This window comes from Gigantopelta aegis, chromosome 14 (assembly GCF_016097555.1).
Source record: "Gigantopelta aegis isolate Gae_Host chromosome 14, Gae_host_genome, whole genome shotgun sequence".
Taxonomy (NCBI): Eukaryota; Metazoa; Mollusca; class Gastropoda; order Neomphalida; family Peltospiridae; genus Gigantopelta; species Gigantopelta aegis.
The window spans coordinates 4207523-4224289 of record NC_054712.1 but is presented as its reverse complement, the minus strand read 5'-3'; the positions used below and the strand labels follow the sequence as shown (position 1 = coordinate 4224289).

Sequence of the window (16767 nt, the reverse complement as noted above, 5' to 3'; positions counted from 1 at the left end):
AACATCATAATAGGCCAATACTGGTGCCTCACAGCAAAGATCTTTAAGTCTTTGAAAAGCCTCAATCTGTGGTTTATCCCAGTGGGACAGAACATCTGCTCTAGTCTGTGTCCTTAATGGCTCCTCAATTTCTGACAACATTGGTAGAAATTTGGAGAGATACTGCACGAAACCAAGGAAGTGTCTCACCTCCTCCTTTGTTTGTGGAGTTGGCATTTCCTTTACGGCCTTTACTTTTGCTGGATCTGGACGCAGACCATTCACCGATACAATGTGACCCACATAGGGTACTTCACTCTGACGGACCTTGACCGTGTTAAAGTTCAGTTTCAAGTTATAACTTGCACTCTTCTCAAGGACTCTTCTTAGAACATCATCATGGTGAGGAGTTAAACATCCTGCTATCAGAATGTCATCCATTACTGCATATGTATGTTCAGTGCCTTCAAGCATTTCATCCATAGTTCTTTGATAAAGCTCTGTTGCAGATTTGATTCCAAATGGTAACTTTAACCGTCGAAAACGACCAATCGGAGTATTCATTGTGGTCAGCAGACTTGATTCATAGTTAAGTGTCATCTGTAAATAACAATTTAGCATCTAGGACACCGAAAACTTTACAGTCTGGCATTTTGGCTACTATCTCCTCAACTGTCGGAATTAGGTAATGTTTTTGTTTTACAGCTTTGTTCAGGTCAGTGGGATCCAGGCAGATCCGGATTTTGTATCAACGACATGACACAACCATCAAGTTGACCCAGTCGGTTGCTTAGGTAACTTTCATCAGATGACCCTCAGCCTCCATCTCACAAAGCTTATCTTTGATTAGTGGCAGGAGTGCTTCTGGTTGTCTTCTAGGACCATGGACTACTGGATCTATTTTGATCGAGTATGTTCCTGGCATCTGTCCAGTTGCTTTCTCCAAGTCTGGATATTTTTGCAATATCTCAGCAAGATCAGGATCAAGACTATGTACTCGTACCAAATTTAGTAATTGGTATACTTCTGCTGATAGAATTGGTTTCTGAATTGGTTTCTGATTACCATCGATAATATAGAATTTCACATTGCATTCTCGACTTCTGTACTTCACTGTTAGGACAACACATCCTCTAGGAACAATTTGGTGTTGTGTATAGGACATCAACCTTTGACTCGTGTCTCTAATCCTTGCTTCCGGTGCTATTTTCCTAAGGTGATTAGTGTTCATTACACTTGCCTGTGCTCCTGTATCTAGTTGGCAGTACAAATTCTTTTCACATACCTGTACTGATACCCACCATTCATCATGGTTGCATTCACCCGATTTTTCATCTGTTGCTCGATGACCTTTTTTCAGGCTGTATAGATGAAGTATTCATATCATTAACACATTCATTGTCACTTGACAGTGAATCATCATCTAGTTTGTGAATACTTCTGTGTTTAGTACGGCAAACTGGCAAAATGACCCATTTTACTACATTTTGAACAAGTTTCTCTTTTTGCTGGCCATCGTTGCTGAAGCTTGTGTGCACTGTGACCACACCTTTGGCATTTTTCTTCTTGTCGTCTTTTGTCATTATGTTGAAATGTGTGAGAAGACTTGGGTAACCACCTTTTCCTCTTAGTGGTTGTCGACATTTTATTAACAGTCACATCTTCACCAGTGATGACTTTCATATCGTCTTTTGTTGCTTCAAATGTTCGACCTATTTCAACTGCATTTTTCAGTGTAAGATTTGCTCCTTTCTCTAAGCAGCGCTGTCTCACTCGTTTGTCTAATGATGTGCATGCTATGGCATTTCTTATGAGTTTGTCCACCTCAACAAAGTCTAAACCGTGGGACAGTAATTTAAGCTCAGTAACGAAATTATCAAAGCTTTCCCCATGTTTCTGGCATCTTCTGTCAAACTGCACAGCTGCCATTATTGGGGTTTTCTTTGATTCCAGGTGTGTCTTAATTTTTTCGGCCACTATATCGAGAACATCTTTTTCACTAACTTCTCGGATATTTTCACCTTGCCGACGTTCTACTGTGTCCCAATGAAAGGTAAGGTACATTTCTCGTCCCTTATCACCCACAAAGTTCATTAAATTGCAGATCCTTTCTTTTTCAGAGCACATGCTTAGTGGACCACCAAAAATGAAGTCACAATGTTGGTAGAATCGTTCCCATTCCTTTCCTAAATCAGTCGCGTGCCAGTTCATTACCGGCCAATTATAGTTACTCTTTATAAATACATGCTATGCTTTTCATTAGTATGGCATTGGATTTTTGGTTTAAATCCCGTTTTCTGATACCATGTTTGATATCTCAATACAGACGATTGATTTTTGATTTATTCATACATTCCTTTATTTATTCATTTGTTGGTTTATTTTATTGATGTCTTTCATTAATTTATTCTTTCATTCATTGTTCTTTCAGTGATTGGTTTATTGATTCAATCATTCATTTGTTTATTCATTCATTTCTTTGTTCGTTTGATTGATCGTTTTCGTTCATTCATTCATCTATCCATTCATTTGTTTATTCATTAATTCATTCTTTCGTTATGACATTATTTAGTTTTTCTTCCTTTCTTTATTCCTTCTATTTTATTTCGTTTTATTTATTTAAACTGTTTTAACGAAACTGAATACCAACAAAACAAAGACAACTAATTGTATATTTCAGTTTTGTACGATTGTCACAAAACTTGTAAACATTGATGCGGAAAAAAGACTTGCTCAGATTCCAGGTACGTACCTTTGAAAATAGCCACACACGTATAGTGGATTCCTGTATGGCCCCTTTGCTTGATCAGTATTAGTAATGCCTAGGTTAATATTCAATAAATATGTTTCAGAAATAGTATTTTTGACCATTTAAAGAACAAACAAATAAAAATATTCAAATTCAGAAAACATTGTAAATGCATTTGCCTACAATATATAAAAGGGATTTGAATATTTTACATTTTCATCATAGTGCCAATAATTCAATTCAGTTCAGTTCAGTTCGGTTCAGTTCCGTTCAGTAACCAGTTCCCTTTTAAATGTACAATCACTGTTCTTTACAAAGAAACCAGGTAACATTAACGAAAACTGTTAGAATACTTTGGTGAATACAAATATAAAATGTGTCAGACTTTGTTTGTTTTCAGTGACAGTTGTTTTGGCCAACATATTTCTTCTAGACTACCACCTCATCTCAAACCCTGACATCACACCAACATTTATGGACATTTTCCTCAAGGTATTACATTCGTATATGGTACCTACTGCAAACTGATACTACTACTACTACTACTACTGCTACTACTACTACATAGTGAATAATGTTCAAGGAGGTGTGGATTTGTACAACATATTTCACAAGCTCCGTAGGGGCAAGCTATTTATTATTCATTAATCCACACTCTTAGGCCCAAAACACACCAAAGCTGGGTCTGGATCTGGATCTTAGTCTGGGTCTGGGTCTGGGCCTGGGTCTGAGTCTGGGTCCAAGACTGGGTCTGGCGAGTGTGGCAAAAAGTGTATTTGAACATTTTGGGCTATAACTGTAACGTGTTTTCAATACTGTATATGTTAATGTGTTCATATCTTTAGATAAATTTACTTCTATAATCATCAGCAATAAGTATGAGAAATCCACATTGATTAATATATACATTTCCTGTTGATTATTAAGAAAAATGAATGAGTAAGGTTCGAACATTGTGCAGCTGCCAGTCTGGCAGTGTGAAAATATAGAACATGTTCTATGACATCTGTTACCAGATCTGTAGTTCACACAAACACAGATACGGTGTGTTTTGCCACATTTGATTCAGTGCGTTTCATTTACAACTGGTACCATACTCACCAGACCCAGACCCAGACCTGGTGTCTTTCAAGCCTTACAGTAATAAAAGATGTTACACAATTGGAAGGCAAAATTGCAACTTTAAACTTTCCTATTATGAGATTATTACGAAACAATTTATAAAGATCAATCAATTAAGAAATCACCTGTATAATAATAATAATAATAATAATAATATATAAATTGCAACTTTAAACTTTCTATATTTTTTATTATGAGATTATTATGAAACAATTTACAAAGATAAATCAATTATGAAAAAAAAATGACCTGTATAATAATAATAATAATAATAATAATATATGTTATATATTTTAAAGGGAGAAATTTTCTGGAAAACAGACCGAGAAGAAGCACCATTTTCACCAGCACCTTTGCCAGCCAGTTCTGAAAGCAGCCGTATGTTGTATCTGTGGTTGACTCCGTACATGGCCAACACTTTGGGATACGTCGCTCTACGACATGGATTTTTAAAATATAATCTGACAGCAAAAGATGTAAGTAGTGCTGAACTAATTATATCATAAAGAAAGATATAAAGAAATAAAGAAAACGCCAAACAGTCCAACATACAAAGTAATGCTAGCAGTAGTAGTAAACTGTATTTACGTGGCGGCTATATCCTTTCAAGGTCCAAGGCTATCGGTGAATTAAGTCTCAGATTTATCGAAACTTTTAACACGTTATAGATCATTGATTAATATAGATGGATGGATGGATGGATAGATGGATGATGACACATGCACATTTGTGTAAACATCGCCTGTTGAAAGTGAATTTTTTTTTTTTTTTACCAATGAGTGTAATTATATAATTAAAGAATGTTAAAAGCATGACCTTTAAAGACAGGTGACTGCTAAAGACAGGTGTGTCACATAAAGAGATTTGACCGATTAGCCTAAATATGCACACTGGAAAACTTGTATGAATATTGAATTCATGTAGACCTGATTGTAACTTAAATATAGTACCAGCTGAAACCCAATAATGGCCATCAACATTCCATTTTGTATTGAACTGTGTGTAGAAGGTTACTGGCTAAATAGAAGGTGTAGGGTTTGATAATAAAAAAAACAATGCATTAAATAATCCAAAGTTAGTACTAGTTCAGCTTCAGCAACTTTAGTGACTTATTTGACTTTTTTTCATGTAATATAATACACACACAAGTGAGTATTACTTGTATATATCTGTTTTAGCTACCTCCCGGAAAGAGACCCATCTTGAACACAACGTGTACGAATGTGGAGTGCATCGGAGTCTTAATACCACAGGTAACAAATAGGTGAAGGACTATATGAGGAGTGTTTGAAAAGGTCTTGGTCTAACTATGGTGGACTTGCCCTAGCTTTTATATCCTTGAAAGTTCACACACTTCTTACAACAGTGCTGCAGTGCCTGGATTACTCTGATGAATAAGGATTGGTTAAAAAAAAACTCGTCTACAGTAGAAATGACATTATCAGTTGTGCCTGCCAGCAAATTGCGTTTTTTAGATTAGGAAATACTAGTAGCTAGAAGTCAGGTGGTACTAGATCTGGGGAATATGGTGGTGATTGTTAAGATAGAAGCTACTGTAATGCAATGCAGCCATTCTTTCTTGTGAAATGTCTACTTAACTGGCTAAATACTGGGTGGTTAGAAAAATGCCTGCTTCATTGCCTATTGGTAGTTAGCCATCAGTCTTGCATAATGATATCATAAACATGGTCCTTTCCTAGTTAAGCCAAGAACTTTTCAATCGCCCCTCGTATACTAATATCTTACCACTTTGAAATGTTTGTAATGTTGCCAGTGTAATGGAATAAAAATATTGTTAAATGTTTTACATTTAATGTTTAAACAATTTTTCCTCTACAAATATTGTACAGTATTTGTGATTGAAATGTACAGTTTTGATGTTTAAAATATTCATTTCTGTATGTCCAGTGTTTTCTTGTTGGTCTAATATCTCAAGGTAAAATATTGATAACACTGCAACTTTCTTGGTTTATTTGTTTTAACTGAAAACTTTCAGATTGGACAAAAGTATCCCAACTCTCGTGTCAAGTTGAACATGGATGCAACGAAATCACCGTTGATGAAAATAAGCAGTGGTTTGATCGGCGTAAAGTTTGCTGGGAATATCGACATGTACATTGACACCATCACAGGAACAGGTCCCCATCTTCTCACCATCAACTGTGTAAGTGTAGTGATATGTGTATTATTTTAAATCCAACTTACATGAACTTATGGTAACCATTGGTAGATTTTTGGTGGCTGACTTGGTATCACCTCTTTGTACCAACAACATAACCTCGTTCATATTTAATTCCATTATTTTAATCGGCAGACACCAGCCTTGGTGGCTGACTTGGTATCACCTCTTTGTACCAACAACATAACCCTCGTTCATATTTAATTCATTATTGTAATCAGCAGACACCAGCCTTGGTGGCATAGTGGTGTGTTAAGTCGCTATGGCTGGTAGATACTGGGTTCGCATCCTGGAATGAACTTTATTGTCTCAATGTTTGACTTCCAATAGCCGGTGATTAATAAATCCATATGTTCAAGTGGTATCGTTAAACAAAACAAACTTTAACTATGTCCTCCTGTATTGGAAATACTCCTTGTTGCTAATTAGTATTAGAGTTATCTTTTCTCAACTTTACTTTTCACCTGCTTTATTCATTATTCTAAAAAGCGTAAAGTTGACTCTCAGTTATGTCTGTGTGGTGTTTTTTGTTTCATTTCAGACAATGTATGTGACTGTCACCGTGTCTTTAACTGGCCAGCTACTGAAGGGGAAGATTATTAAAGAATCGTAAGTCTTCATTTTGATCAATCTGATAGGATAATTTATGATTCGTGTTTATGCAGGTATGCAGAAAATTATGCAAATATGGTGGTGTCTGTACTGTGGCGAGCAAATAGTTCGGGGGCCGAGTCATGCTAAACTAGAAGATATATTGTAAAAATAAATTTCGACCCCTGAACCCCTGCACACACTCTGAAATATTACTGTGATGTATACAACAATTTGTTTTTACTTTTGATAAATCTCTTTGATGATATTTGTTTTTAATGTTACGGTTTTTTTAAAATTATTAAATACCTCAACAGAATAATGGCATACCATTCAGTGTCTGCAAAGATTATTGGTAAATAATGTTCAGATAGGAAAACGTTTATATTATTCTCCATACAAACATGAATATAGGATTTTCTTAAAATGAATAAGATATGCACCAGCTAGAATATTTCTATTTCAACGTGAGGAGGGCACCCCCAACCCCCCAAATCTTGCCCTGATTATTAAGTGGGCCATCTGGATATTGTAATGATTAAAAGGCCAACTTTTTGAGAAAAATAAAATCATTTCATTCATTGCAAAAATCCTAATTTTACAGACTAATATATATGTATATTTTAATTTTCATCATCATTTGATTTATGTTATTTTGCTTCTTTTATAGGACATTAATTTTAATGATAATTTTTTTTCATTAAAACCTTCTTACATTGTTTGTTTTAGACTTGATGTCGGTGTTGTTCGATCTGATGTGGGTATTGTCAATGTAAGTAGTCTGTAAAACACTCGCCTGATCTGATGTGGGTATTGTCAATGTAAGTAGTCTGTAAAACACTCGCCTGATCTGATGTAGGTATTGTCAATGTAAGTAGTCTGTAAAACACTCGCCTGATCTGATGTAGGTATTGTCAATGTAAGTAGTCTGTAAAACACTCGCCTGATCTGATGTGGGTATTGTCAATGTAAGTAGTCTGTAAAACACTCGCCTGATCTGATGTGGGTATTGTCAATGTAAGTAGTCTGTAAAACACTCGCCTGATCTGATGTGGGTATTGTCAATGTAAGTAGTCTGTAAAACACTCGCCTAATCTGATGTGGGTATTGTCAATGTAAGTAGTCTGTAAAACACTCGCCTGATCTGATGTAGGTATTGTCAATGTAAGTAGTCTGTAAAACACTCGCCTGATCTGATGTAGGTATTGTCAATGTAAGTAGTCTGTAAAACACTCGCCTGATCTGATGTGGGTATTGTCAATGTAAGTAGTCTGTAAAACACTCGCCTGATCTGATGTGAGTATTGTCAATGTAAGTAGTCTGTAAAACACTCACCTGATCTGTTGTGAGTATTGTCAATGTAAGTAGTCTGTAAAACACTCACCTGATCTGATGTAGGTATTGTCAATGTAAGTAGTCTGTAAAACACTCGCCTGATCTGATGTAGGTATTGTCAATGTAAGTAGTCTGTAAAACACTCACCTGATCTGATGTAGGTATTGTCAATGTAAGTAGTCTGTAAAACACTCGCCTGATCTGATGTAGGTATTGTCAATGTAAGTAGTCTGTAAAACACTCGCCTGATCTGATGTAGGTATTGTCAATGTAAGTAGTCTGTAAAACACTCGCCTGATCTGATGTGGGTATTGTCAATGTAAGTAGTCTATAAAACACTCGCCTGATCTGATGTAGGTATTGTCAATGTAAGTAGTCTGTAAAACACTCGCCTGATCTGATGTAGGTATTGTCAATGTAAGTAGTCTGTAAAACACTCGCCTGATCTGATGTGGGTATTGTCAATGTAAGTAGTCTGTAAAACACTCGCCTGATCTGATGTGAGTATTGTCAATGTAAGTAGTCTGTAAAACACTCACCTGATCTGTTGTGAGTATTGTCAATGTAAGTAGTCTGTAAAACACTCACCTGATCTGATGTGGGTATTGTCAATGTAAGTAGTCTGTAAAACACTCACCTGATCTGATGTAGGTATTGTCAATGTAAGTAGTCTGTAAAACACTCACCTGATCTGATGTGGGTATTGTCAATGTAAGTAGTCTGTAAAACACTCACCTGATCTGATGTGGGTATTGTCAATGTAAGTAGTCTGTAAAACACTCGCCTGATCTGATGTAGGTATTGTCAATGTAAGTAGTCTGTAAAACACTCGCCTGATCTGATGTAGGTATTGTCAATGTAAGTAGTCTGTAAAACACTCGCCTGATCTGTTGTGAGTATTGTCAATGTAAGTAGTCTGTAAAACACTCACCTGATCTGATGTGGGTATTGTCAATGTAAGTAGTCTGTAAAACACTCACCTGATCTGATGTGGGTATTGTCAATGTAAGTAGTCTGTAAAACACTCACCTGATCTGATGTGGGTATTGTCAATGTAAGTAGTCTGTAAAACACTCGCCTGATCTGATGTGGGTATTGTCAATGTAAGTAGTCTGTAAAACACTCGCCTGATCTGATGTAGGTATTGTCAATGTAAGTAGTCTGTAAAACACTCGCCTGATCTGATGTAGGTATTGTCAATGTAAGTAGTCTGTAAAACACTCGCCTGATCTGATGTAGGTATTGTCAATGTAAGTAGTCTGTAAAACACTCGCCTGATCTGATGTGGGTATTGTCAATGTAAGTAGTCTGTAAAACACTCACCTGATCTGATGTAGGTATTGTCAATGTAAGTAGTCTGTAAAACACTCGCCTGATCTGATGTAGGTATTGTCAATGTAAGTAGTCTGTAAAACACTCGCCTGATCTGATGTAGGTATTGTCAATGTAAGTAGTCTGTAAAACACTCGCCTGATCTGATGTAGGTATTGTCAATGTAAGTAGTCTGTAAAACACTCGCCTGATCTGATGTAGGTATTGTCAATGTAAGTAGTCTGTAAAACACTCGCCTGATCTGATGTGGGTATTGTCAATGTAAGTAGTCTGTAAAACACTCACCTGATCTGATGTGGGTATTGTCAATGTAAGTAGTCTGTAAAACACTCGCCTGATCTGATGTGAGTATTGTCAATGTAAGTAGTCTGTAAAACACTCACCTGATCTGTTGTGAGTATTGTCAATGTAAGTAGTCTGTAAAACACTCGCCTGATCTGATGTAGGTATTGTCAATGTAAGTAGTCTGTAAAACACTCGCCTGATCTGTTGTGAGTATTGTCAATGTAAGTAGTCTGTAAAACACTCACCTGATCTGATGTAGGTATTGTCAATGTAAGTAGTCTGTATGAGAATTTGGGGGCAATACATAGACTAGAGGTAAAACACTCGACTGACCTGATGTGGGTATTGTCAATGTAAGTAGTCTGTATGAGAATTTGGGGGCAATACATAGACTAGAGGTAAAACACTCGACTGACCTGATGTGGGTATTGTCAATGTAAGTAGTCTGTATGAGAATTTGGGGGCAATACATAGACTAGAGGTAAAACACTCGACTGACCTGATGTGGGTATTGTCAATGTAAGTAGTCTGTATGAGAATTTGGGGGCAATACATAGACTAGAGGTAAAACACTCGACTGACCTGATGTGGGTATTGTCAATGTAAGTAGTCTGTATGAGAATTTGGGGGCGGAACATAGACTAGAGGTAAAACACTCGACTGACCTGATGTGGGTATTGTCAATGTAAGTAGTCTGTATGAGAATTTGGGGGCGGAACATAGACTAGAGGTAAAACACTCGACTGACCTGATGTGGGTATTGTCAATGTAAGTAGTCTGTATGAGAAGTTGGGGGCAATACATAGACTAGAGGTAAAACACTCGACTGACCTGATGTGGGTATTGTCAATGTAAGTAGTCTGTATGAGAATTGGGGCGGGACATAGACTAGAGGTAAAACACTCGACTGACCTGATGTGGGTATTGTCAATGTAAGTAGTCTGTATGAGAATTGGGGCGGGACATAGACTAGAGGTAAAACACTCGACTGACCTGATGTGGGTATTGTCAATGTAAGTAGTCTGTATGAGAATTTGGGGGCAATACATAGACTAGAGGTAAAACACTCGACTGACCTGATGTGGGTATTGTCAATGTAAGTAGTCTGTATGAGAATTTGGGGGCGGGACATAGACTAGAGGTAAAACACTCGACTGACCTGATGTGGGTATTGTCAATGTAAGTAGTCTGTATGAGAATTTGGGGGTAGAACATAGACTAGAGGTAAAGTGTTCACCTGATCTGATGTGGGTATTGTCAGTGTAAGTAGTCTGTATGAGAATTTGGGGGTGGAACATAGACTAGAGGAAAAGTGTTCACCTGATCTGATGTGGGTATTGTCAATGTAAGTAGTCTGTATGAGAATTTGGGGGCAATACATAGACTAGAGGTAAAACACTCGACTGACCTGATGTGGGTATTGTCAATGTAAGTAGTCTGTATGAGAATTTGGGGGCAATACATAGACTAGAGGTAAAACACTCGACTGACCTGATGTGGGTATTGTCAATGTAAGTAGTCTGTATGAGAATTGGGGCGGGACATAGACTAGAGGTAAAACACTCGACTGACCTGATGTGGGTATTGTCAATGTAAGTAGTCTGTATGAGAATTTGGGGGCGGGACATAGACTAGAGGTAAAACACTCGACTGACCTGATGTGGGTATTGTCAATGTAAGTAGTCTGTATGAGAATTGGGGCGGGACATAGACTAGAGGTAAAACACTCGACTGACCTGATGTGGGTATTGTCAATGTAAGTAGACTGTATGAGAATTGGGGCGGGACATAGACTAGAGGTAAAACACTCGACTGACCTGATGTGGGTATTGTCAATGTAAGTAGTCTGTATGAGAATTGGGGCGGGACATAGACTAGAGGTAAAACACTCGACTGACCTGATGTGGGTATTGTCAATGTAAGTAGTCTGTATGAGAATTGGGGCGGGACATAGACTAGAGGTAAAACACTCGACTGACCTGATGTGGGTATTGTCAATGTAAGTAGTCTGTATGAGAATTGGGGCGGGACATAGACTAGAGGTAAAACACTCGACTGACCTGATGTGGGTATTGTCAATGTAAGTAGTCTGTATGAGAATTTGGGGGCGGGACATAGACTAGAGGTAAAACACTCGACTGACCTGATGTGGGTATTGTCAATGTAAGTAGTCTGTATGAGAATTGGGGCGGGACATAGACTAGAGGTAAAACACTCGACTGACCTGATGTGGGTATTGTCAATGTAAGTAGTCTGTATGAGAATTGGGGCGGAACATAGACTAGAGGTAAAACACTCAACTGACCTGATGTGGGTATTGTCAATGTAAGTAGTCTGTATGAGAATTTGGGGGCGGGACATAGACTAGAGGTAAAACACTCGACTGACCTGATGTGGGTATTGTCAATGTAAGTAGTCTGTATGAGAATTGGGGCGGGACATAGACTAGAGGTAAAACACTCGACTGACCTGATGTGGGTATTGTCAATGTAAGTAGTCTGTATGAGAATTGGGGCGGGACATAGACTAGAGGTAAAACACTCGACTGACCTGATGTGGGTATTGTCAATGTAAGTAGTCTGTATGAGAATTTGGGGGTGGAACATAGACTAGAGGAAAAGTGTTCACCTGATCTGATGTGGGTATTGTCAATGTAAGTAGTCTGTATGAGAATTTGGGGGCAATACATAGACTAGAGGTAAAACACTCGACTGACCTGATGTGGGTATTGTCAATGTAAGTAGTCTGTATGAGAATTTGGGGGCAATACATAGACTAGAGGTAAAACACTCGACTGACCTGATGTGGGTATTGTCAATGTAAGTAGTCTGTATGAGAATTGGGGCGGGACATAGACTAGAGGTAAAACACTCGACTGACCTGATGTGGGTATTGTCAATGTAAGTAGTCTGTATGAGAATTTGGGGGCGGGACATAGACTAGAGGTAAAACACTCGACTGACCTGATGTGGGTATTGTCAATGTAAGTAGTCTGTATGAGAATTGGGGCGGGACATAGACTAGAGGTAAAACACTCGACTGTCCTGATGTGGGTATTGTCAATGTAAGTAGTCTGTATGAGAATTGGGGCGGGACATAGACTAGAGGTAAAACACTCGACTGACCTGATGTGGGTATTGTCAATGTAAGTAGTCTGTATGAGAATTGGGGCGGGACATAGACTAGAGGTAAAACACTCGACTGACCTGATGTGGGTATTGTCAATGTAAGTAGTCTGTATGAGAATTGGGGCGGGACATAGACTAGAGGTAAAACACTCGACTGACCTGATGTGGGTATTGTCAATGTAAGTAGTCTGTATGAGAATTGGGGCGGGACATAGACTAGAGGTAAAACACTCGACTGACCTGATGTGGGTATTGTCAATGTAAGTAGTCTGTATGAGAATTGGGGCGGGACATAGACTAGAGGTAAAACACTCGACTGACCTGATGTGGGTATTGTCAATGTAAGTAGTCTGTATGAGAATTTGGGGGCGGGACATAGATTAGAGGTAAAACACTCGACTGACCTGATGTGGGTATTGTCAATGTAAGTATTCTGTATGAGAATTTGGGGGCAATACATAGACTAGAGGTAAAGTGTTCGCCTGATGCACAGTCAGTCTAGAGTCGATCCCTGTCTGTGGACAAATTGGGCTATTTCTCTTTCTAGCCATTGCACCACAACTGGTATATCTAAGGCCATGATATGTGATATCATGTCTATGTGCATATAAAAATCCCTTGGTACTAATGAAAAAAATGTAGCAGGTTTCCTTTCTAAGACTGTATGTGAAAATTACGAAATGTTTAACATCCAATAACCGATGAATAATAAAGCAATGTGTTCTTGTAGTGTCGTTAAAGAAACTGACTTTAACTTTGTATGAGAATTTATTTAGTAAAGACTTGCACAAGACACACAATATTAAGGACCATATTTAGTGTGTGGGGGGGGGGGGGAGGGAGAAGGGCAGGGAGACGGTTACCTCCCAGAAAAATATAAAAGCGTCTTGTTTTCGGTTTACAAGTGCCCTTTTTATCCAGCTAAAGAAGATTGTTTTAGTTGTAATACAACAGGGGTAAAACAAGTGTGTTTGTTTAAGCACAACTGTACAGTATGACCTACATTGCAGCTCATATAATTATTTTGCAAATGGTTAAAACATGTACGTGATCTAGGATTTGTTTTGACACTGGTGGGGCCTATATGCAACTACTTATATTAGCAGTGATTGCACATTAAAATAGGTGGGGGAAAAACGTTTTGGTTGTGAGTAGGGTGGATAGGTCCAGACCCCCTCAACCTCACTGGATTTGTGCCTGATACATATATTTCCATTTATTTATTTTTATTTTTAATTCGGAAGAAAACAATCCTTACATACTGATACTGTGTGTAATGTTGTGTTTTGATTACATTGTATATTTTGTTGATGCTGCATTTCAGGCTAAGGTGTTGCAGTTTCTGATGGGTGTGGCAGCTAAGACTTTCATCATACCTCTTGTGAATGGTGGGTGTTAACAAACTGCTAACTTAATTTACATAATACTCGGAGCAGAAGACATGAACTGATGGTCTTCTGTTGATGATGGTTTTACTAAAAATTCCATATTGGCACATTTTAAAATAAATACATCTATTTGGTGTCAGATATTTCATAATTTTGACACTTGGTCGAAGAGAGAGAGAGAGGGAGAGAGGGAGGGAGGGGGGAGGGAGAGAGGGAGGGAGGGAGAGAGAGAGAGGGAGAGAGAGGGAGAGAGAGAGGGAGAGAGAGAGGGAAAGACAGAGACAGAGTGAGTGTGAGAGAGAGACAGAGTGAGTGTAAGAGAGAGACAGTGAGTGTAAGAGAGACATAGTGAGTGTAAGAGAGAGAGAGACAGAGTGAGTGTAAGAGAGAAACAGAGTGAGTGTAAGAGAGACAGAGTGAGTGTAAGAGAGACAGAGAGAGAGAGAGAGAGAGAGAGAGAACGAACATCTGCTTCTTCCACACAGACTACTACATTGTACGTGTACAGTTAACACTTGTTTGTCTTTGTCGTACAGCCTGGGGACAAAAGGGACTGGTCCTGCCAATCACTGATGACATACACCTGGTCAACACAGACATTAAGATACTACAGGTCAGTATCAGTATCACAAGTCTGAGGTGCATATTACATTAGTCCGTAATCCGGGAGCGTTTATATATGAATACGTAATCATACTAATCTGCAGTGTGTAATTTGTAACAACAAGTCTATATGCAAATAGGTGGAGCAGATTCCATTTATGCTTCTCCTTATATGTATGTGTGTATGCCTCTGTGTTTCAGATCATTCTGTGCATAAAGAATACGTATATGGATTATGAACAAATGGATTTTGTACCTTATGATAAAAACATACTTTTTACACACTGATTGATTGGTGAGAACATAAAACGTTATTTATAATAACAAACACCAATGACACACATATAATTATGTGTTGTTGATTTAAAGACATATGACTGGCTGCTCCTAGGTGATAACCCGGTGGCCACAGCCATACAATTCAAACAAATAAGCATGATAAAAATGGATAACGCTGTTACAGACGACCTGAAACCGATTACAATGAATTTAAGTGTTAGTGTCATAAAAAGTTTTAGTTGGATAAAGATGTTTAAATGTTTTTTAAAGCTGATTATGTACCAAATAAAATACTACATGCGTGTCTGTTTGATATCGTTTATCTTACAACTAGTGTTTAAAAAGGTATCATATTCGCTTTTGCACGTTTGTAGCCAAACATAATTTATTTTTATTCCCTTTGTAGAACTGGTAGTAAACCTTGTAATCTTCTTGCTTTTACAGGATGCCATGATGGTAGCTTCTGATGTGTCTTATTAACCCAAGCTGATCTCCGAGGTTTCAAGACAGTTTATTTTTATTAGTTTAGTAGCACTGACAGTAAACCTTACAATATTGTTGTTTTTACAGAATGCCGTGATGGTAGCTTCTGATGTGTCTTATTAACCCAAGCTGATCTCTGAGGTTTCAAGACAGTTTATTTTTATTAGTTTAGTAGCACTGACAGTAAACCTTACAATATTGTTGTTTTTACAGAATGCCGTGATGGTAGCTTCTGATGTGTCTTATTAACCCAAGCTGATCTCCGAGGTTTCAAGACAGTTTATTTTTATTAGTTTAGTAGCACTGACAGTAAACCTTACAATATTGTTGTTTTTACAGAATGCCGTGATGGTAGCTTCTGATGTGTCTTATTAACCCAAGCTGATCTCCGAGGTTTCAAGACAGTTTATTTTTATTAGTTTAGTAGCACTGACAGTAAACCTTACAATATTGTTGTTTTTACAGAATGCCGTGATGGTAGCTTCTGATGTGTCTTATAAACCCAAGCTGATCTCCGAGGTTTCAAGACGTGACCCAAATCTTAATCGTGACAGCGACGCCCAGCTGAATGCACATGTAGCTGAGGATGGAAGTTTTGATTTAAAGGACATTGCTCGATCTGTGCTTACCAGAGAGATAGACAATGCAAGAAAGATGGCCGACACTCACTAATGTATCCACTATGGGCTAAAAGGGCCGTTTTACATGTGCCTGGATCATGAAAAACAGATGCATAAAAATATCGTTCTGTGGTTATCAACAGCAGTGTTTCTATATGCATGACACAGTTTTTGGTAACCATGTCAAAAATTATATACATGAAGAACAACCCTTATTCCATTTATGCCTATGGAATGATACTTTACTTGGGGTGAGTGGAAGGGGTGTGGGGGTGTTGGAAGGAATTTCCATTAAAATAGATATACCAGTAGGGTGCCTTTATTTCTTAAGTATTTATAGTATGCTACTAACAAAGGTTAGAGAAAACAATCGTCACATATTTTTGACTTTTTTGTTTTGTTTTGTCCCTCTCTCTCCCCCCCCCCCCCCCCACTCCTCATTCACACATTTTAATAATTTTAAGAAATGTCCCCACAAAGAATATGACAGTGTGAAGGATGAGGCGCCCTGAACGGACTCAGTTTTCACATGCTATCTTATTTCACAGTCTAGTTGATTCCATATGGAAGTGCCTAGTACAAAAAATATATGATCAATTTACTAAACAACAAAAATATTGTGAACAAAGAATTTTTAAAAGATACATGTGTATATGTTACAGTCAATCTGTGAAACCAGTCATTACGCGTAATG

General features: G+C 37.9%; 1 protein-coding gene across 1 annotated transcript in view; it reads left to right on the top strand.

Annotated features, from left to right (window-relative positions):
- The window catches only part of LOC121388412, a 57634-nt gene extending 41181 nt beyond the window's left edge, over positions 1-16453 (top strand). Inside the window, exons 21-30 of the mRNA XM_041519720.1 lie at positions 2660-2723; positions 3129-3220; positions 4150-4326; positions 5029-5103; positions 5847-6014; positions 6571-6638; positions 7350-7392; positions 14025-14088; positions 14625-14701; positions 15919-16453. Of these exons, the coding sequence (XP_041375654.1) occupies positions 2660-2723; positions 3129-3220; positions 4150-4326; positions 5029-5103; positions 5847-6014; positions 6571-6638; positions 7350-7392; positions 14025-14088; positions 14625-14701; positions 15919-16125 (1035 nt within the window). The 3' untranslated portion in view covers positions 16126-16453. The remainder of the gene's footprint in view (positions 1-2659; positions 2724-3128; positions 3221-4149; positions 4327-5028; positions 5104-5846; positions 6015-6570; positions 6639-7349; positions 7393-14024; positions 14089-14624; positions 14702-15918) is intronic.
- The last annotated feature ends 314 nt before the right edge of the window (positions 16454-16767 follow it).